This window comes from Pinus tabuliformis, chromosome 1_2 (assembly GCF_031772625.1).
Source record: "Pinus tabuliformis cultivar Carrire ecotype Pingquan chromosome 1_2, CPIR1, whole genome shotgun sequence".
Lineage (NCBI taxonomy): Eukaryota > Viridiplantae > Streptophyta > Pinopsida > Pinales > Pinaceae > Pinus > Pinus tabuliformis.
The window spans coordinates 1,127,136,616-1,127,159,865 of record NC_142298.1 but is presented as its reverse complement, the minus strand read 5'-3'; the positions used below and the strand labels follow the sequence as shown (position 1 = coordinate 1,127,159,865).

The 23,250-nt window shown below is 36.0% G+C and overlaps 1 protein-coding gene across 4 annotated transcripts; it reads left to right on the top strand.

Moving 5' to 3' along the window:
- Positions 1 to 420: 420 nt before the first annotated feature.
- Positions 421 to 22,641, top strand: LOC149210113 (disease resistance protein RML1A-like). Of its 4 annotated transcripts, XM_089396622.1 has the most exons (9): positions 421 to 739; positions 3,354 to 3,425; positions 3,980 to 4,119; positions 12,402 to 12,463; positions 12,554 to 12,614; positions 18,392 to 19,078; positions 19,198 to 20,332; positions 20,451 to 20,699; positions 20,818 to 22,641. In XM_089396622.1, exons 6-9 carry the CDS (start codon positions 18,519 to 18,521, stop codon positions 22,471 to 22,473), a joined length of 3,600 nt encoding a protein of 1,199 aa, XP_089252748.1. In that variant the 5' UTR covers positions 421 to 739; positions 3,354 to 3,425; positions 3,980 to 4,119; positions 12,402 to 12,463; positions 12,554 to 12,614; positions 18,392 to 18,518; the 3' UTR covers positions 22,474 to 22,641. The 4 variants fall into 4 exon arrangements, 3 of the variants coding, with proteins under 3 accessions (XP_089252748.1, XP_089252747.1, XP_089252749.1); XM_089396621.1 differs by lacking the exons at positions 3,354 to 3,425; positions 3,980 to 4,119; XM_089396623.1 differs by lacking the exons at positions 421 to 739; positions 3,354 to 3,425; positions 3,980 to 4,119 and adding an exon at positions 6,702 to 6,982.
- The last annotated feature ends 609 nt before the right edge of the window (positions 22,642 to 23,250 follow it).

Sequence of the window (23,250 nt, the reverse complement as noted above, 5' to 3'; positions counted from 1 at the left end):
CATGTACAACGTTGTAATTTACTTTTTATTTAAAAAGAAAAGCGTCTTGCCAATAATCTATTGAATCTATTGAGCTTTAAGTATGAACGCGTTCTACACTTACTATATTGATATGAATGGTTTGGTTTTGGTTTTGTTCTTTTAATATCAAATGCACTGGTACAGGATGGTCAACGTGGTTATTGCCTTCGTCACTACTGAACTTCATATATGCTTGACTATCTATAGAACTTTCTTCCTTTTACTAATCCTATCGGCCTCTCTTTGTACCTTTTGGGACAATTGCTAGTTTTAGTCGTCTTTTGTTTAATTAAAAATAGCCGCATGGCATATGAACAATGGCAAGTGTTTATTTTAGTCGTCTTTTGTTTAATTAAAAATAGCCACATGGTATATGAACAGTAGTGTGGGTTTTTTTTTTCCGATTCTTGATCAGATTCCCTGTTTAGTATTAAACATGTCAGATCCATTTTTGGGCTGACAATAAACGGAGAAAATTGATAATCGTAGCGTTTTTCCGATTCTTGATCAGATTCCCTGTTTAGTATTAAACATGTCAGATCCATTTTTGGGCTGACAATAAACGGAGAAAATTGATAATCGTAGCGTTTTTCCGATTCTTGATCAGATTCCCTGTTTAGTATTAAACATGTCAGATCCATTTTTGGGCTGACAAAACTTTCCGGCGACAATATTTGATGCAGAATCCACTAAATCGGCGACTGCAAGTCTAATTCAGGTACCCTTTTGATTGTTTCTTCCGTTTCAACTATGTCCATGACCAGAATTTCGCACCCGTATGCATTTTCTGTCTTGAATAAATATCTGTTATCCTTTTACAGAATTGCTGTTACGGGTTGGGAGCATAGAAATTCCCAAATATTTTCCCCTTCGAAGGTTGAATTCCTGATCACGCTGGAAAATACGGAAAATTGATGACCCAAATTGGGAGCATAGAAATTCCCAAATATTTTCCCCTTCGAAGGTTGAATTCTTGATCACGCCCGTGGAAAATACGGAAAATTGATGACCCAAATTGTATTAGTCTAGCTGGGGAAATATAATTTGGTTTTTGAGTGAACATTGTGGCAAAACCAGGGTTGTGCAAACTGCGAAAACACTTTCGCATACTGTATATTCTAGGGTTTGCTGTTCTGCTGTTTATTTTTGTTTCTGATGGCAAAAACCTTGTAAAATCCCCTCTTTTCCTCGGTGGGGATTCTTCAAAAGCCTTTTTTAGATGGATCTCAGAGAGATTTGAATCCAACAGTGACCCAAAAGCATCACACAAATGGATATTCAATAGAGATAATTCAGTTTCCGATATAGACCGCATAGGTCGAGAATTCTTATTCAAAACCCATCATAACCCAGCCTTAATTTATCAGGAATTTTGGCTAAAATCCCAGCAGATAAACAACACCACCCTGTAACAGAAAACTCGTCAGAAACATGCCTTGTGGTGCCCAGTGTTTTGGAAACTGTGCAGAGGATGTTAGACAAAGCCAGTGTTGCGGGGAGTGGCCCCCGATCCCACTCCTAATCCGCGCTCTGGGCGGGAGCGGGTTGGGACGCGCTCCCTAAAATTTTTTTGCTCCCTGCTTTTTTGGGAGCGTTTTGCCTTTTTTGCAATTTTTTTTGTAGTAATGTTCGAAATGCAATTTTTTTTGAAAGAAACAAATAATTTTTGAGTGGGGCAGTTTAATGATCAAGTCTATGGCCCTAGTATTGATATGCTATTCATGCTTAATCTTCATTTTCATTTTTTTACTTAAATTTTTAACATTACCATGAAATGACTCAGGATGTTTGAGAGTGGTTCCGGCCTCATTGGATTTCATATGGATAAAGTAGAATTTTAGATTTCATTCAAAATCCAGCAGACTTATTAGTTTTTTAGGATTTCAGGATTGGGGGATTGCAATGTTTCCATTGAATTTTGTCATGTATTAGGGTATGAAACTCGTATTTAATCAAGAGCATCAATCCCTCTATGTACCTTGATGTTAGTGACATTGGTTGTCGAACTCCTCTATCATGACCCTCCTAAAAATGTATGCATCACTCAAACAAAATCTTGACTTGACATGCTATGCTTTTTCTATCTTATGTCAATGCTTAGAGGGTGATATTAATGACAAAGATCCCTATACAGATACAGAGGTAATGACAAAGATACCTCTGGATATTAATGCTTAGAGGGTGATATTAATGACAAAGATCTTGATTTCCCAACAAGACTAAAAAATTAGCCATTTCTCGTGGTGGTAAGAGGCCCAAGCATAATAAGTAGATAATAGATTTACTTCTCTTTTCTAGTTTCTAGTAATTTTTATAACTATTGACTCTTTCATATTTATTATGATATTTTTTTAAACAATATATGACAATTTAAGTTTGAAGTTGGCAATTATAACTCAATTATAACTCATTAGTAATGAATTATGAATATGATGCTTTATGAAAGTTGAAAGTTGTTTAATTTCATTTCATTTTATAACATTTCATTTCGTGTTAGATATTATTTGTTGTAATGGTTACACTTAGCTTACAAGTACAACTTTGGTGATCAATGGTGATAAATGTTATGTATTGAATTTTGAAAGCTTGAAACTTTAAGATTGATGAATCATGAGACTCAATATGTTGTATGTTACTAACTTGTGGATGTGGTTGACGGAGATTATAATTTCTAAATGGTTGTTGTTATATGGTTCAATCTATGTTTTTTTTTATGTTTTTTATATCTAATTCATTATTCTACATGTTTTTGTTGACATATATGTATCAAAATATAAAAAATATATATATTATATAAAAAATGCTTAAACTGAGAGATTCTGAAAATATCGCTCCCGCTCCCCGCTTTCGTTCCCGCTCCCAAATAACACTGGACAAAGCCTATTAAAAAGAGAAGAGTCTAAATGACGCCTGAAGAGCCATGCCATATGGATCAAGGAAAGTGATGATAACATGAAATTTTCCATAGATACACCATTTTCTGGAAATTTTAAATACTATATGGCACATTCATTCATGTATTCTAGCAATGGGGAGCTCTGTTCCTAACCTGAAATGGCAGAAGAGAGCGTAAGGAATTTTAGCTCTCTGTTTACTTAACCTTCAGGATGTCACATTCAAGAGATTCTGAAAGCCTCAAATTTGTTCTCGTCTTGTATTTTTGGAAGAGATGACCTTGAATCTAGTGGTCAAAGTTTCTGAAGTGGAGGTTTTATATGCTCTTTCCTCTCTGCAAAAAGACAAGAGCCATGGTCCAGATTTGTTTATGGTCAAATTCAATTCCAATTTTTATGATTTAATCAAACTCGATCATTTTTTTTTTGGTGATTCAGGAATCTCAGTGGTCAGGGAAAGTCCTTGGCTACTTCAATAAGACCCATATAGCTCTCATTTCGAAAAAACAGGTTGGTTTCCCTTTTGAGGATTTCAAACCTATATCTTTTTGCAATACTATATATAAGATCTTAGCTAAGGTCATGGCTCCTTGTTTAGAGCCCATCCTTAGCGAAGTGATCTCAAAAGAAGAATCTGGTTTCTTCGAAGGGAGACAGATTCATGATGCGGTGTAAATTGCGCAACAATCTATCTATTTGGTCCATATAGAAAATCTATCTAACTATAGAAAATCTATCTAACTACCTATCCTCCCTGGACCATATTATTCCTTGGGGTTATTTCGATGGAGCATGCTAAAGAAATCCTCCCCTTTGTGTTATTGGTGTAGTTTTTTTCATAAGGAAAATTGATTTTGTTCAAGTTAAATATGCTCATGGTAGGGAGCCAACAGCAAAGCATAATTTCTGGGTTTATGGTCTCAGATCTTTGGTTATTCACAGATGGTAATGAAATGGGCAAACAATGAAATTATCATTGAAAGTATTCCCGTCAACGCTATTCTCCAGACCATTCTTGATTCCTTTCATTGTTTCAATTGGCTCTCTTTCAAGCATATTTTCAGGGAGCTAAATGCCCAGGCAGATAATCTATCTAAGGAAGCGCTGGAGTAAACTATGTAAGGAAGCACTGGAGCTCTCAGCTGGTACTTTTAGTATATGGGAAATTGTTGATGGCACTTTCATGGAATCAATAGACATCAGGGTATAGAGCCTTTTGCAGAATCTTTCGTTTGCAATGTTGAAAAAAGAAGTGATTTTCGTTTTGTGTGTATCAGTGGATAGCCAGATGGATTTTTGTTTTCGTTGCCTGTTGTATTCAGATTTAGGCAGATTTATATGCATAGGTGAATTTACAGGTTTCCATAGTGGAACCAAAAATGGCTATGCTCAGCCATATATAGGCGAAACATGTATATTTCTTTTCGACATATAATGATTTTTTCTTTTTGGAAAAGTAGAACATTTTATGAGTTTTGAAACATGTATATTTCTTTTCGACATATAATGATTTTTTCTTTTTGGAAAAGTAGAACATTTTATGAGTTTTGACCATTTACAGGTAACTAATCTCAACAACATTCTAACTAATGAAAGGTCCACAAGGAAAAAGATTAAAATTTAAAAAATTCCAACCTTGCCATAATGGAAATCTTCAATAACTCTAGGCCTTCTTTATTCACCTGCATTGCAATGCAATGACGTTTAATATAAAATTACTATTATAGAAGCAAAAATGCCATATATTGTCACCCTTAACTTCAATGAAGAAGCACTTGAATGTATGGAGCAAAGCCACCTCCATCTCCTTCATCTATATGCCCTTATTTGTATGCTAAAATTGAGGCATCTTCAAGTTTATCTGCTACCCTTGTTTAAGCACTTCATAAGAATGGCTAAATGATTCTGAATCTGGTCTGATTCGAGGTCCTGCAGAAATAATTCCACGAAATAGCTAGATTTTAACATCCTCACCCTCAAAAATACTCCATGAACAGAAGCAACATCTTCACCCTCAAAAATACTCCATGAACAGAAGCAACATCCTCAAAATTAGCCAATGCTTAATTTTGTATTCAAAACAATGAAAACCAGAAAACTAAATTCTTCACCTGACTACCAAACTGTACAATGCCTTTTAAATGGTCAATCTTCAGCTGTAAGAAATTGTACTTCACAACATCCACAATAAGCTTCTAAGGTATCATCCTTGAAAGGGCTATGGTTTTCATTGTTTGATACACTTGTGATACCTAGAACATGCAAATGGTACAAAAGCATGAATTGAACACATAAAAAACTACTCCCATCAATGCTATAAGTGGTCAAACCCTAAAGTTGTCCACATGAAATAAGCAGAAAATGATAGAAAAATATTTCCACTTTTAATATTAAACTTCCCTGATATCCTCTAATGAACTAAAATGCAGTCAACAAGACCATAGTAAAAGACAGAATTGAGAATGCCTCATGCAACCCCAAAATTAATAAGAGATACTACAAGAGAGCTACACAGGTTCAGAAAGCCAAAATAAAGAACAGAAAATAAGTTCTTGAATGGTGTAGGACCTTTGGTATGAAAGAAGCGGCAATTGATTCCCTGATATCCTCTAATGAACTAAAATGCAGTCAACAAGACTATAGTAAAAGACAGAATTGAGAATGCCTAATGCAACTCCAAAATTAATAAGAGATACTACAAAGGTATGAGAGCTACACAAGTTCAGAAAGCCAAAATAAAAAACAGAAAATAAATCCTTGAATGGTGTAGGACCTTTAGTATGAAAGAAGCTGTAATTGATACAATAAATGTTTCCAGTTTTAACATGAACTAGCAGAGGAGGCCAACAATATAATTGCCTCCATTTGTCCTTCGCCTTATTTTCTAAAATTGTTTAACAGGTTTATGTTAAATAAAACAAATCTTACAAACAATTGACCAAACAAGAACTCAAGATCCACTTTCCTCTGTTGCAGTAAGGAACTAGGGAAAAGAAAAGCTTGGGACCAATAATTGATTCTTTATGGTGCCTGAAATTTTCTGATGTTTCTTGAACCCAAAAATCTGGAAGGTAAGAGGTAGCCTGTATGACCAAATTATAAGAGAATAATCGTGCGGTATGGGTCACGTATATTCACTGGATATTGATGCTTGTAACAAGGTGTAAAGATAGAAATATTTTTTTCCTTTGGTCATCTTGGATGTTTTTCAGCTATGTTAACTTGAACCACTACAACAGAATCTTCTCAATCAACCGATTGAAGCCATTCTGAATAGTTAGATCACCTAACCAGTTATTCATAAGTACTGATTTAGTCTGAATGCCCATGTATTGCACGGGATACCCCAACTCCAACCAATAACAAGTGTTTATTTTCGGCATCTTTTGTAGTTTAAAAATTATGCTTTTTTGCCCTGAAAGTTATGGCCCATGTATTGCACGGGATACCCCAACTCCGACCAATAACAAGTGTTTATTTTCTGTTGTCTTTTGTCTAATTAAAAATGTAGCCATAGTTTAAAAATTATGCTTTTTTGCCCTAAAAGTTTTGGAAATTCCAACCATATTTTGAAAAAATGTGGCAGGGACTTTTGTAAATCTAAGGAAAAGCTGTTAAAATTCATAATTTTAGGTGTTTTAGACGTTTTTGATGGTGCGGAATCTATTTCTACCATAAAAAAACATGATTCAAATACTGCATCTACAAGATTTTTTGAAATTTTTTTGTCCAGATTCCGGTCACTTTGGACAGTCCCGGCAATTCCTCTGCCTCCATAATTGCCTCCGCCTCCATCAACGACGCCAAAAATGTATTGGCATATAAAGAGTGCCTGCACCGCAGCGTGGTTCTTTTTTGGCCTTCTTTATCAGATTACCTGTTTAATAATAAACTGGGAAAATTGATAATCGTAGCGTCGAGGTCTTTACGAACTTTCCGGCAACAATATTTGATCTAGAATCCACAAAATCAGCGAATGCAAGTTGAATTCGGGTACCCTTATGAACTTTCCAGCAACAATATTTGATCCAGAATCCACAAAATCAGCGATTGCAAGTCGAATTCAGGTACCCTTTTGATTGTTTCTTCCGTTTCAGCTTATGCCCATTACCAGAATTTCGCACCCGTATGCATTTTCTGTCTAGAATAAATATTTGTTATCCTTTTTCAGAATTGTTGTTACGGGTTGGGAGCATAGAAATTCCCAAATATTTTCCCTTTGAAGGTTGAATTCCTCAACACGCCTATGGAGAATATGGAAAATCGATGACCCAAATTGTATTAGTCGAGCTGGGGAAATATAATTTGGTTTTTTGAGTGAAAATTACGGCAAAACCAGGTTTGGGCAAACTGTGAAAACACTTTCGCATACTGTATAATCTAGGGTTTGCTGTTCTGCTATTTATTTTAAAATTTTTCTTTCTGACCGCAGAAACCTTGTGAAATCCCCTCTTTTCCTCGTTGGGGATTCTTCAAAAGTCTCTTTTAGATGGAGCTCGGAGAGATTTGAATCCAACAGTGGCCCAAAAGCATCACACAAATGGATATTCAATAGAGATAATTCAGTTTCGGATATAGACCACAACAGGTTGAGAATTCCTATTCAAAACCCATCATAACCAAGCCTTAATTTTTCAGGAATTTTGGCTAAAAGCCCATCAGACAAATAACAACACCCTGTAATAGAAAACTCGTTAGAAACAGGCCTTGTGGTGCCGAGTGGTTTGGAAACTGTGCAGAATGTTCAGTCTGATTCTCTATGTGCAGGATTGAAAGAACACACAGGATATGGAAGCCCACAAGCAGTGCACATCCGGGGGAATTTTTTGAGTACATATCATTTTTCTACTGCACATGTGATAAATGGCCCATCTTTGGCTATGTCATCTTAGCTCTCTGGCTTGTCGCGTTATTCTATATGTTGGGTAACACTGCGGCATATTACTTTTGTTGTTCTGTAGAGAAATTGTCCAGGCTTTTGAAGCTACCACCAACAGTGGTCAGAGTGACTCTTCTTCCTCTTAAAAATGGAGCACCTGATCTATTTGCTAGTATTACTGCTTTTATGGGGGCTGATGTTGGTGAGGTGGGACTCAATAGTGTTGTGTGCATAGATTGATCGCCGAAGCTTTATACGAGATGTTCGTTTCTTCCTATTGACCCTTCTTCACTTTCTCTGATTCTGTTCATTGGAAAGATTAATTTGTGGGGAGCACTGGCTTTTATTTCAATATACATTCTATATGCATTCACTCTCGCAGCAAATGAGTTTATGAGGAAACAAACTCGGAACTTAAAGTGGGATTCAGTGACACCCATGTAGTCTTTCCCTAGAAGTACTATTCCTCTCGGTTGTGAAGATGAAGATAATTCCATGTATAGCCCTCTTTTGGATTTAGAGTCAACTACAGGTTGGCTGCTGGTCATGGGCTTTTGGAGACTTCATTGCCTCAGTGGATGTGGGCGTCAAATGTAGCTATTCTCTCAAACCAGGGACTGTCAAGGACAGTAGAAGAGACTAGGCCCCTGTGGGGATGGCGTGAGGACAGTGAAAATTATCAAACGATGTGTTCTTTATTTGGCTTTTAACAGTGTTTTGTTGAATGGTCATTGACAATACTAAGACAACCGATCCTCCCATAGTGGAGGATGACTGATGGTTAAAAAAGTTGCAGTTGCATCTGTAACATTGTCACCAATTCTTTTGGCTCTGCGCTGGAATATTCAAGAAGTCAAGCCCTTGGGTATTGGCAAGGTAGCATATGTTGTTGGAGGAATTTTGGGTGTTATATTTGGAACCATTTGATATTTTATAACGAAGACAACACCCTCCACGGACATTCTTGTTTCCTTGGGTTGTTGGAGGTTTCCTAATGAGTATAATGTGGTTTCACATCATTGCAAATGAGTTGGTGGCTCTGTTGGTTTCCTTTTGTGTTAATTTTGAGATAAATCCATCAATCTTGGGCTTGACAATGCTGGATTGGGGAAGGAATTCAATGGGTGATTGGGGAAGGAATTCAATGGGTGATTGGATGAAAAATGTTGCTTTAGCATTGAATGGAGGAGATGGGGTTCAGATTGCAATGTCAGGTTGCTATGCAGGACCTATGTTTAATACACTTGTTGGACTGAGAGTGCCTTTGTTGCTAGGATCCTGGTCAAAGCGACCTGCTGTTTATATTGTTCCAAAAGATACTAGTTTGTTTTACACCCTCGGATTTCTTGTCACGAGGCTTCTATGGGCATTGGTGGTTTTTCCAAGTGTTGTGGGGAGCGCCCCCCCTTGATCCCGCTCCCAATCTGCGCTACGGGTGGGAGCGACTCGGGAGCACGCTCCCTAAGGAAATTTTGGTTCACTCCCTGCCTTTTTGGGAGCGTTTTGCCTTCTTTGCAATTTTTTTTTTTGTAGTAATGTTCGAAATGCAATTTTTTTTGAAAGAAACAGATAGATTTTGAGTGGGGCAGCTTAATGATCAAGTCTATGTCCCTAGTATTGATATGCTATTCATGGTAATGTTAAATTCTTAAAGTAAAAGTGACATTCTCCTTGATCTTCATTTTCATCCTTTTATTTGAATTTTTAACATTACTATGAAATGACTCGGGATGTTTGAGAGTGGTTCCGGCTTCATTGGATTTCATATGGAGAAAGTAGAATTTTAGATTTCATTCAAAATCCAGTAGACTTATCAATTTTTCAGGATTGGGGGATTACAATGTTTCCATTGAATTTTGTCATGTATTAGGGTATGGAACTCGTATTTAATCAAGAGCACCAATCCCTCTATGTACCTTGATGTTAGTGACATTGGTTGTCGAAGTCCTCTATCATGACCCTCCTAAAAATATACACATCACTCAAACAAAATCTTGATTTGACATGCTATGCTTTTTTTATCTTAGGTTAATTCTTAGAGGGTGATATTAATGACAAAGATCCCTATATAGATACAGAGGTAATGACAAAGATACCTCTGGATATTAATGCTTAGAGGGTGATATTAATGACAAAGACCCTGATTTTCCAACAAGACTAAAAAATTAGACATTTCTCGTGGTGGCAAGAGGCCCAAGCATAAGAAATAGATAATAGATTTACTTCTCTTTTCTAGTTTCTAGTAGTTTTTATAACTATTGACTCTTTCATATTTATTATGGTATTTTTTTAAACAATATATGACAATTTAAGTTTGAAGTTGGCAATCATAACTCATTGGTAATGAATTATGAATATGATGCTTCATGAAAGTTGAAAGTTGTTTCATTTCATTTCATTTTATAACATTTCATTTCATGCTAGATATTATTTGTTGTAATGGTTACACTTAGCTTACAAGCACAACTTTGGTGATCAATGATGATAAATATTATATATTGAATTTTGAAAGCTTGAAACTTTAATATTGATGAATCATGAGACTCAATATGTTGTATGTTACTATGTTACTAACTTGTGGATGTGATTGATGAAGATTATAACTTCTAGATGATTGTTGTTGTATGGTTCAATCATTATTCTACATGTTTTTGTTGACATATATCTATCAAAATATAAAAAGAGATATATATTATTAAAAAATGCTCCGGGATTCGCTCCCAAACTGAGAGCTTCTAAAAATGTCGCCCTCGCTCCTGTTTTCGCTCCCGCTCCCAAGTAACACTGGTTTTTCCCGTTAATGATATGTGCCTAAAGAAGTTGTTGGGAATTAGCCTTTTAACTTTATATTCATCATTCCTTCTACTGAGATTGAACAGTGCTTTTGGGCTTCTTTTGCTTTTAGGTTTGTTTCAACCTTAGACATGTCTAATCATCAGATTGATAATTTTAGTTCAAGAAAGCATGCCCTAATCATTTTCTCTGTTTCTCTGGGGGTTTGGTGTGCTCACGGTTGCGAGTAGTCTCAACTTGGATGCTAATGGCTGGAAGATTGGTCGATATCAATATTTTTTTCTTCGCCACTCAAAATGTCCATATTGGAAATTCCACTTCTCAGATTTCTTTCTTTCACCCAACACGATGTTTCTCTGTCAAATCTGGGGTTTTACTCTTCATTATCAGCGTCGTCATGGAAATTTTCTCATGGGTGTGATTTGGACGCAAGGTGATTTGGTTTTACCAGAGAGTTGTCTCTTATGTTTTTGGAGAGGATTCAACAATAGACTTCAACAGGGTCTTGCACTACACTCGGGATGAGGCGATGACCGTTGTACTACTACCGGGTATCAAGAAACAACCTCAGAGAGGCCTCGGCCTCACTCACCTTGAGTATCTTTTTGTTTGATGCAGTTCCCAATGGGACATATCTATCGCCTGCTGAAATCTCATATATCTTGAAATGTCAGAGTGGGAGCAACTGTTGTTGTATATTTTGGAGTATTTGACTGCAGAGTTTTTGGGGTGGGCAGGAAATGCAAGCAAAGATTTGAAGGTCAACCGTATCACTCTTAGACATTTGTAGCTTGCTATTCAGGGGATGAAAAACTTGATACTCTGACCAGTTTTCTGCAACTTCCATGGTGTTATTGTGGCCTCTTCAAGATAGTAATTTGAGTAACACATACCCCTCCCGTTATTGCGCTGATCGTAAGCTAGAACGTGTTATATTCGAAGGAATTGAAGCAAGTCTTGTCCTCACCTTCTATATTCGAAGGAATTGAACAAGTTTTGTCCTCACCTTCTATCACCTACATATTTCAAATCTTAGATTCAAATTCTTATACTTATAAAAGGGAGAGTTTTGTCCTCACCTTCTATTACTTACATATTTCAAATCTTAGCTTCAAATTCTTATACTTATAAAAGGTAGAGTTTTTTGACAGTCCAAAACAAATAACCATCATCTGTCCAAAATAAGAGCCATTTACAGCGCTGAGAATGTTCAAGTAACAGAGTTTTAAATCATTTCACCTAAACCATAAATATAACAAAAGCAAAAATAGGCGTTATAACATGGCTCAACTAAGCTCAGATATAAAATAGCTTCCTTTTTTCAGATTCACTGAAGCGACTTCAAATATTATTTTCTTCTATTGTTAAGTACCTTGTGGCGTTCTTTTTACTTTTGATCTGCCTCTCTGTCTAAAAAATAAGCTATTTATGGTCTCCAGTGTATAAAAAACACAGCTTTAAATCATATCAGCTAAACATGCTTAAATACAAGCAAAAAACAAAAATAGGCATCGCAACATGGCTCAACTAGTTCACACACAAAAATTATGCCATTTTCAAATTTGCTGAAGCTGCTCTGGTCTAATTACCTTCAGTTATTGGGACAAGACTGTCTTTGGATTCCTGAAGGCAATCTGGTTTAGTACTCTAAATATATGAATATATTCAATATTGAATGTTGTGCTTGGTAAGTTATGTCCACCACTCTGCATTAAAATTTTGATGTTTGATGTGTGATCCCATTTTATGATATTTTAATAGTCAGGTAAAGGATGAACAAGGTTGATAGTAATGTGCATATCTTGTATACACAGGTACCCCTGTTGAGGAGGCATTACAGTTGTATGGAGACCACGAAAGACATGTCAATAAAGAGGTATTCTGCATGCACCATCGCTGAGAGTATCATGATCGACTTTACATTATGAGATTTTATGACTTAAGCTAGTATTTTCTTTTGTATTAGATAACTATTGGAATCCAGCGGCGCTGTGTTGGGCACTGAAGTAAGACACTCGTTTCTTGCGGTGAGCGTACGACTCTTGCCAAGGTCCATCTAACTCCAATAAAATGTCGAGAACTGCAAAGGATACACTTGTATTATACTCTTTATTCTAAACCTGTGAAGTTTGTCATCCAAGAAATGAGAGAGGTTTCTTTTTTCTCTTTTTAGTATTTTGATTCATACTTTCATCTGAAAAGGGATATCCACCTAGAGAAGCTTTAATAGACGTATACAATTTTCTAGGTATCAGTATACAACATTCCAATAGATGATATTTAGATTGGACATTCAATCTTATGTAAAACAGGTATTGCATTTAAAATTTGTTTTGTACAAGGCAGTTAAAACCATCTAGCTTGTCTTGTAGTGGCTTCCACAATTGTCAAACAATTTCGTTTCCAATTTGAGTTTAAAAGGTCTATTCTATCAACAAGCTACCAAAGACCAATGTTCTTTTTGGTTAGTAATTTCTACTGCAATATTGGAAATTGTTTCAAATTTTAACATATATTGTTTGTTAATGAATTCTTACAAGATTTTATTTTTATATCACGTGAGCCATGGTATCAGTTTAACCAAAAAATTTGAAAGAAACATTGCCCTTCTGCATTGAGGTCAAATCATCTATTATGAGATTTTCTTTGGATATCACCAGCCATAGTAACAATTTAACCAAAAAATTTGAAAGAAATATTGTTTTTCCATAAATTTGTAGGTGGGAGCCCTATGGTAATACATGATGCTTAATCCCTATTATAGCTTTTTTCAAGGAGGAAATAACATTTTACCACCAAAATAGGTTTCTATTTATCTTTTTATAATCATAGTGATATTTAACCTCAATTCTTCCTTTGCCTTAGTTTTTTTTGCTTTTTCCTTCAAATGGAATTTCAATTTTTCTAATGTTTTGTATATTTGTGTTGCGGTATATTTACATTTTTTCATTTTGGGAATTTTGAGGTCTAAAATGGGCCTCCTAAGGAAATAATAAAATAATAGTGGAAATAATAAAATAAGATTAAATTACATCATCAAATTTTAAAGGGAAAAAATAAAAACTATTTTTTCAACTCGTATTTTCAACTTATCTCTCAATGGGTTCATTCAAATTTCGAGCGGAAACATTCGTTGGATGCAGAATTTGATTCCTCGTTCAAGGAGTACTCATGTTGCATACTTTCGATGGACCCAACTACACGAAAAATGAGAAATACATTAAAAACGTGATTTTGAAAAATGAGAAATACATGAAAAACATGATTGCAATCACGTTTTTCATATATTTCTCATTTTTCGTGTAGTAGGGTTCATCAAAAGTATGTAGCATGGGTATTCCTTGGATGAAGAATTAAATTTTTCATTCAACGAGTACTCCCACTCGAAATTTGAGTAAAACCTTAAGGAGATCAGTTGTAAATATGAGTTGAATAAATAGTTTTATTATTTTATTATTTTTTTAATCTTTTTACTTTTTTATTCCAAAAATGGCGAATCATCCCCGATGGTTGACATCATCATCTTGATTCTTATTGGTTCTTATAAAGTTTCTTTTGGTTGTACATTTTTCTTAAGAGGCCCATTTTAGACTTCAAAATTCCCCAAGCGTATACATATCCTGAAAAGAATAGACACTTTTAAATCTTAGACATCAAATTCTAATTGTTGGCCGAAGAAGTGAAGATATTCAATGTTCTTTTAAAGTGGTTTGTTATCTTTTAAAAGTTTAGATGGTTCAAACCGAAGGCTAGCAGTAGCAAAAATACTTGAGTCTTAACAATTTTCAATTTCAGGTTTCGTTTAGTCAATTTGAGAAAAGCTAAAGTATTTGTAACACATCCTACCACTTGATTAATAGACAAGGACCGAAGACGTTGTGAATATCGATTAATATGCCTTACTATTTTTGAAGTAGATATTTTGCATGTATTATATGTAGCCACAAGAGTTGTCATAAAAAAGGCTCACAAATTGTCATCACTGGGCCTGAGGAAAACAAAACCCTAGAACAAAACAAGAATAGGACCATCAACTAGTGATGTTTGCATGAAATTCTTTTGAGTGTATACAATGCCAAAAATGCTCAAGTTTTGTCCATTTATGCTTTTTGGGAGTCTAGCCTAGCTGTAAGTTTCCAACTGATTCACTGGATATTTTTTCATGTTGCAGAAACCAGGGCAACTTTATCAACCAACAGTAGACTTGGTTCGTAGATTACTTTCCTTTGTAGATTTTGATGACGTGAGGGACATGATACTCCCAACTTATTATGAAAATACCGATTTCAACACTATGGGTGTAGTCCCTTACACTGAAAATATGTCCTCATTCTCTACTTTTACTAGCCATTGCAGGACTTCTGATTATATTCCTACAATGATGGTGGATTGGTCATTTATTAATCCCAAATGGTATAGTGAATATCATGGGAATTATCTTGACCTTCAATGCATTAAATGCCACATGATCAATGCTTTAATGGGTAGACTAAAATGAGTGAATTACGCTCAATAAGATATCTGCATCAAATCCAGACTGAAGATCTATGGGTGTAGTCCTTTATACTGAAAATATGTCCTCATTCTCTACTTTTACTAGCCATTGCAGGACTTCTCATTATATTCCTACAATGATGGTGGATTGGTCATTTATTGATCCCAAATGTTATAGTGAATATCATGGGAATTATCTTGACCTTCAATGCATTAAATGCCACATGATCAATGCTTTAATGGGTAGGCTAAAATGAGTGAATTACGCTCAATAAGATATCTGCATCAAATCCAGACTGAAGATTATCAGAACGTTCTAGTGTTTTATACAAGAAATTATGGGCCTTCAAACATGGAGAAAGCTTCAATGGAAGATGTTAAATCTTGGCTTCTTGAATTTCTTAGGAAAGAGCATGGAAGAAAAGGGTATCTTATTTATGTTATTTATTAAGAATTCAACAAGGTCGTTGGTAAAGTTTTAAATCTCAATTATTTGGGGTTTCCTAAACTAGCAAAACTTGAAGAATTTAGGGATGTGATGTTGGTAAATAGGGTGTCACCCAGTGAGGTTTTATATTCCCTATAGAAACAAAACATTAGAATGAAACTATAAAATCTTTTTGAATCTTCTATTCATTCGATGTTCTTTTGCACCTCTCGGTGTAATTGCTAGTTACTTGTGATTTGAAGTTGACTGTTTTGAAAGTTATGTCATGAACAACTTTTAAAACAAATACGTGATGTTGGTAAAGAGGGTGTCACCCAGTGAGGTTTTATATTCCCTATAGAAACAAAACATTAGAATGAAACTATAAAATCTTTTTGAATCTTCTATTCCTTCAGTGTTGTGTCACCCAGTGAGGTTTTATATTCCCTATAGAAACAAAACATTAGAATGAAACTATAAAATCTTTTTGAATCTTCTATTCCTTCAGTGTTTCTTTGCACCTCTCGATGCAATTGTTAGTTACTTGTGATTTGAAGTTGATCGTTTTGAAAGTTATGTCATGAACAACTTTTAAAACAAATAAAATATTTCCTTGCTCGATGTCTCTATGTCGCCAAGGGGGGTTTTTAACGCTAAAGTCACATGTTGAGAATAATTTTTGAAATAAAAAACGCAAAATGAAACGTTGGGTGGCATGTATGAATCAGTGGCAAGTGGTATTCAATGAAATCAAATCAAAGAAAAAGGTTAGTTTTTTCAAGTAAAATTGAAAGAAAAGGAATATTTTTTTTTTTCAAAGTGAATGGATGATGAAACACACGAAACACGTGATGTGGGGCCATGTTGTTGGCTAAACTAACTACCAAGTAGTGAAGGTATCGACGACGAAAATGCCACACACTTTGGCTTCATTACCCACTAAAATAATGAAATTTAATTAAAATTTTGTTGAAGCCCCCCTCATTTATGTAGAGGATCGACAATCACATCAATTCCAATACTATTGGGCAGAGCAGTAACATAACATTACCAGTGTTAAAGCTCCCCTAGAATATGCAAAGGACCCCATTCTCCTGCACATGCTCCATCCTCCGCACAGTGAAAGTTCCAGACAAAGAAACATAACAATGCTAGCGTTAGAGCACCCTCCCAATATGCAAATGACCCTTGTTTTCCTGCACACTCTTTTGCAGAGTAAAAACTCTGCACAAGGAAACATAATAATATTAATATTAATCGGAGATTTGTTTAGGCCTCTTTCCTCCTCATGGCCTATGCAAAGGATGTGAAACTACATCAATTCTAACATCATTGGGCAAATCACTAACATCCCAGTGTTGGTATTAGAGCACTCACCAACAGATTGACCACTAAAAAAATTAGTTTTATTTTTATTTTAAAATGAATTGTCAAATACAAACAAATACAAAAAATAAAACACCCTCCACTAAAAATTTGTGTCCTAAAAATTAGAAAACTATTTTTTGAATTTATGCAATATATATATGTAAACAAATAAAACAAATTGTATCCTGAAAATTAGAAAACTATTTTTTGAATTTATACTATATATAAACAAATAAAAACAAATACTATAATATATATATAAAACTAAACAAATATGTGTTAAAGAAGAAAAAACAAATACTATAATATATATATATATATATATATATATATATATATAAACAAATTTATTCGCAAAATAAATAAATATATATATATATATAAACAAATGCTATAATATATGTATATAAAAAATTAAACAAATAAAAACAAAGGCTATAATTCTAACAAAAACAATAAAATAGATCATTGTACGATGTTTCTATTTACGGTGTTGGATGAGTTTTTAAATTGTTTTTCAAAAGGAAAACACAAAACGAAACTAAAGTGTAACTTAGAAGTTGGGTGGCATGTAAGAATCCGTGGCAACGTTGTATTGCATGAAAAATCAAAATCAATTTTATTCGATGAAAAATTAAAATCAAATTTTTTTCGTTAAAAGCATTGTTCAATTTAGAAGAATTGTTTGGAAAGTTATAGAAATTCTGGTCATTTTAGAGAAAATCTGGGAAAGATTGTTGTAAATCTAAGTTATAGTTGTTAAACTTCAAAATTTTAGGTATTTTAGACGTTGTTGATGGTGTTGAATCTATTTTTATTATCAAAAACACGATTCAAACCCTGCGTCTATAAGATTTTTTGAAATTTTTTCACGTAGCTGCTAAATCCATATCTACTATCAAAAATACGATTTTTGAAATTTTTTCGCCCAGCTGCTAAATCCATTTCTACTATCAAAAACACAATTTTTAAAATTTTTCACCTGGATTCTGAACAATCCCAGCAATTCCTCCACCTCCATACTTAACTCCTTTCTAAAAAAGAAATGGATTTATGGAACAGACAAACCCCTGATGCGGGGCGATGTCGTCCTTTTTAAAAAGGAAATGGATTTATGGAACAGACAAACCCCTGATGCGGGGCCATGTCGTTGGCTAAACTGGCCAGACCAACTTAAATGAGTCATATTTTTTTAAAGCAAAATGGACCCAGACAAACACGTGATGTGGGGCCCTGTCGTTGGCTAAACCAACTGGTGAAAGATGGTACCGAGGACGAAAATGCCACACGCTTTGGGCTCCATTACCCACTAAAACTATGGACTGTTTTTAATTAAATTTTATCTAATAATTGAAGAAACAACAATAGACAAATGGCTAGATAAGTAATTGTAATTGTGTCCATGATTTTGATAGTGCATTGCATTGTTGTTTGCTCGTTTGGCAAGTAGTGAGAGATATTGAATTGCAGTTTTGTTTACTGGTTTGGCAAGTGTTGAGAGATATTGAATTGCAGTTTTGTTTACAGGTTTGGCAAGTATTGAGAGATAGAAATAGAGCTACACAGTGCCAACGGCCTCAGAAGCAACTGGTGTATTGAGGTGATTGATTGCGCATTCCCCATCTTTTCTGTTCTGCATCCCATGGCATCTTCCTCCAAATCAGCATCCACCTCCGCCTCCACCTCCACCTCCACAGCGGATGGCAACACCTACTACGCGTTCGATGTGTTCCTCAATCACAGAGGCTCTGATGGTAAAACGTTTGCCAGCCATCTTTACGATCGCCTCACGGATCATCGATTGCGAGTCTTCCTGGACAGGGAAGAAATGGAGAAGGGAGAAGAATTAACACCTCAGATAAACGGTGCTATTAGAGCTTCCTCGGTTAATATAGCTATTTTTTCTCCCAAATATTGTGAATCAAGCTGGTGCCTGAACGAGCTGCTGCTCATGCTGGAGTGCAAGCGGACGAAGGGTTCAACTATTCTTCCCATATTCTTCCATGTCGAGCCTTCAGTACTTAGATGGACGGAGGGAGAAAAGGGAGTGTATGGTGAAGTCCTGGGCTCGCTCCAAAAAAAGAGAAATAGAGATGGTCAACTACGATACAAGCCAGAAATCATTGGAGAATGGAAGAAGGCTCTCCATGATGTAGCAGAAATTAGCGGTTACGAGTTGGATGGGAAGTCGTCGTATAATGGGTTAGGACTCATCTCTCCCTCTTCCTTTGTGATCGTTTTTTCCATTAGTCTCATTCATATAGGTATGTCATACTTTATCTACATTTCTTACTAGTAAGTTTATTTTTGATATTATTCAGTGATGAGAGTAAGCTGCTGAAAGATGTCGTCGAAAAAGTGCTGAAATTAGTTCCAAAACCGCCCCTGTATGTCTCCATATATCCGACTGGATTGGAAGAGAAAGTTAAAGATTTCAAAGAAAGATTACAGCAGCATGAAAGTGGAAAGGCTAAGGTTGTAGGAATTGTGGGACTTGGGGGGATTGGTAAAACGACCCTCGCAAAAGAGTTCTATAACCGCGAGAAGGAAGAGTACCGTCGTTCTAGCTTTTTATTTCATATCAGAGAAAACGACTCTAGAGGAGAACTAAAGAAATTGCAGAGACAACTTATTAAGGAGTTGAGTGGGAAGGATACGGAAATAAACAGCACTGACGAAGGTATCCCTCTTCTTGCAAAACATCTCCCACATTGGCACGCTCTTATCATTTTAGATGATGTGGATGATATAGGGCAGCTGCGCGCATTGCTTCCGGTTTTACCAGCGAAGGATAGCTTCATTCTAGTAACATCCCGTGATAAAAGTGTACTTCAAATTTGGGAATTAATTGAAGATCCATTTATTTACACTCTCGAAGGCCTCAGTCTACAACACTCCGTAGAGCTCTTCTGCCGGCATGCCTTCCATCAACCTGGTCCTCTTGATGCAGCATTCGAGCATCTGGTTAATAAGTTTGTGGATGCCTGCGGTAAATTGCCATTATCTCTTAGTGTCATCGGGGCGCTACTTCGTGGGAAGAATCCTAAGCACTGGGAAGAGCAATTGCGTAAAATCCGCAAAACTCTTCCCACGCAGATACAAAAGATACTGGAAATTAGCTACGAGAGTCTGGATGATGAGGAAAAGAAGATATTCTTAGACGTTGCCTGTTTCTTCGTAGGAGAAGAGAAGGATACAGCCATGATGATATGGGAGGAATCGGGGTGGGCAGCATCGCTGGGTCTGGAGACTCTACGGAACAAGCACCTCGTGGAGGTGGAGGTGGAGGCGGTTTGGAAGAAAAGAGTAGGTTCGGGAAGGGATGAAGAAGAATGTATGGTGGAATGCATAAGAATGCATGACCAGCTCAGAGACATGGGCAGATATCTGGCTGACAAAGAACCTTCGCTTCGTCGTATTTGGAGCGTAACTGAAAACCTTTCGGACCTGTCGCCTGTACGTATTGAAGTTTTAGACCGACTTTCAAAATAGTGTTGTGATCTGTCAAATTTTGAATTCCTAGACTTTGCAAAATGTCAATATTATTTCTTACAGTCTCCCGATAACAATTTAGGTGGGAGGAATACGAGATTCCGCCGAACGCCGTCGTCGAGTCAGTGAGCTGAGGTGGAGGGCGCCTACCTATTTTCGGGGTTCTTGTGTGGAAGGCGTATTCAACGTTGAGCAGCCACCGCAACTTATATTGCTCCGTTGCTATGACTGTCCGGACTCCTTCCTTGCTCCGAATATTTCAACAAAGAATTTAAGAGTTTTACATATAGAGGGAAGCAATCTGGAAACACTGTGGCATCTTGAATCTCAGGTAGGTAGTCATGTAATTGATTGGCGAAAGGTTGTTTTTATTTTCCTTTATTATTAAAATTGCTTTGCTGTTTCAACATACCACGATGCACGAAGTTGAAATAGAGGGAGCATTGCAGGCACCTCGGGAGCTGAGGGAGTTGTACATCGCTGGTTATAGGCTACCAAAGATTCCACAGTCCATAGGGCAGCTGCGGCGCCTCGAGAAGGTTGTCCTCCGGCGTGAGTGGTTTATAACGTCGTTCGAGACTTTGCCCGATGAATTCTGTCAGCTGCAGTCTTTGAAATACTTGGAATTATACGTGAATGGTCTGAAGGCATTGCCAGAGTCTTTCGGGGACTTGAGCAGCCTCCAACATCTTCATTTATACGGGTGCTCATGTTTGGAAGACCTCCCAAATTCCTTTGGGAATCTAACCAATCTCCAGCATATTAACTTGTCTTCCTGCTGGAAATTGCGGCTGCTCCCAGATTCCTTTTGGAATCTAACCAATCTCCAGCATATTAACTTGTCTGGCTGCAAGGAATTGTGGGAGCTCCCAGGATCCTTTGGGAATCTAACCAATCTCCAGCATATTGACTTGTCTTTCTGCCACCAATGGGAGACCCTCCCAAATATTTTCGGAAATTTAAGTTGTATTAAATTTCTGAGTTTGCAAGGATGCACATGTTTGAAAGACCTCCCAAATTCCTTGGGGAATCTAACCAATCTCCAGCATATTAACTTGTCTGGCTGCAAGGAATTGAGGGAGCTCCCAGGATCCTTTGGGAATCTAACCAATCTCCAGCATATTGACTTGTCTTTCTGCCACCAATGGGAGACCCTCCCAAATACTTTCGGAAATTTCAGTTGTATTAAATTTCTGAGTTTGGAAGGGTGCACATGTTTGAAAGACCTCCCAAATTCCTTTGGGAATCTAACCAATCTCCAGCATATTAACTTGTCTGGCTGCAAGGAATTGTGGGAGCTCCCAGGATCCTTTGGGAATCTAACCAATCTCCAGCATATTGACTTGTCTTTCTGCAACCAATGGGAGACCCTCCCAAATACTTTCGGAAATTTAAGTTGTATTAAATTTCTGAGTTTGCAAGGATGTGGGGATTTCACCATAGCAAGCGAAGCCCTGGGAAATATCACCACACTTGAACACTTAAATCTTCAAGAGTGTTTCGCAGAATTGCCTCCCCAACTTACATCTCAACGGTTCTTGCAAGAATTGTATTTGTCATCTTCAGAATTGCCAGAAGCTATCGGAAACCTAAGTAATTTGAGAAGTCTGTTCATAAACAGCTCTCAATTGGAAATGTTGCCACTTTCGTTCGGTGATCTAAGGAGCTTGCAGGAGTTGGAGTTCGAGCGGTGCCCCTTCAAACGTTTCCCTGAACCTATTAGAATGCTGACTCAGTTGGACAATTTAGCACTCAGAAATATGGATCTTAAACAGTTAAAGATAACAGAATGGTTCTCTGGATTGCCAGCAACACTTAAAACATTAGAGATTCGCGGGTGCGAAGCAATGGAGGAGCTGTCAGGTCTGGAAAGATTGGAATCTTTGCAGTATTTGGATATAACTTCATGTGATGGGCTGAAGCGCATACACGGGTTGGCACAGCTGACAAAACTTGAAACGCTGAACGTTCATAGAAACAGCGAGTTAGAAGAGCTGCCCGGCATTGAGGGTTCCCAGTCTTTGAAGCAGGTTAGTGTCTTTGATTGTCCAAAACTGAAGCGGGAATATGAGAGTTCACATAGAACGTGTAGATATGATTTCTAGTGACGCACATAAATATGGTAGACTTAAAATTGAATGTGTTAGGGTTATTTACAAAAGTTGTATTTGGTTCTTTACCATGTCATTCATTTTGTGCACTAGATCAAAGCAATCTGTTTGTCTACCACGTATGATGACGTTTTAATCAATTTAATGATACTGGTCCCCATTATTATTTCCAATGGAATCATATCTGGGTGCTTTATCTCTCCCGAATCCACAACTTTCCTCACAACAAACCTCTTATATCTATTTTCACTATGATGAAAATTGTGAATTGTAATAGCATAGTAGCTACCATCTATTTGGTTTGTGTCAAGATTAGTCTCAACAGGTTTTAAATGCAAATTTTTTGATGTAAAGAGAAAAGTGTCTTGTTAAAAATTATATAGTAGATTTTTTATCAATATTATTTAACCAAATAATGTAGTTTATTATAAAAATTTAAAAAATATATATAAAAAAACTCAACCTTGTAATTTTTTAATAAAAATTTAAAAATATATATATATATAAAAACTCAATCTTGTAATTTTAAATCAAGAATTTAAATTTATATATATTTAATTTAATTTATATTCAATTTTATATAATCAAAATTAATTTGTTATATAATTCAATTTAATATAAATTAGAAATTTAAATTTGAATGTAATTTATTTATTTTTATATAATTAGAATTAATTTGTTATATAATTCAATTTAATATTAACTTTACAAATTATTATTGTTATTATTATTTATATTTTATAATATGTTTTTATTGTCAGAATGTGTTTT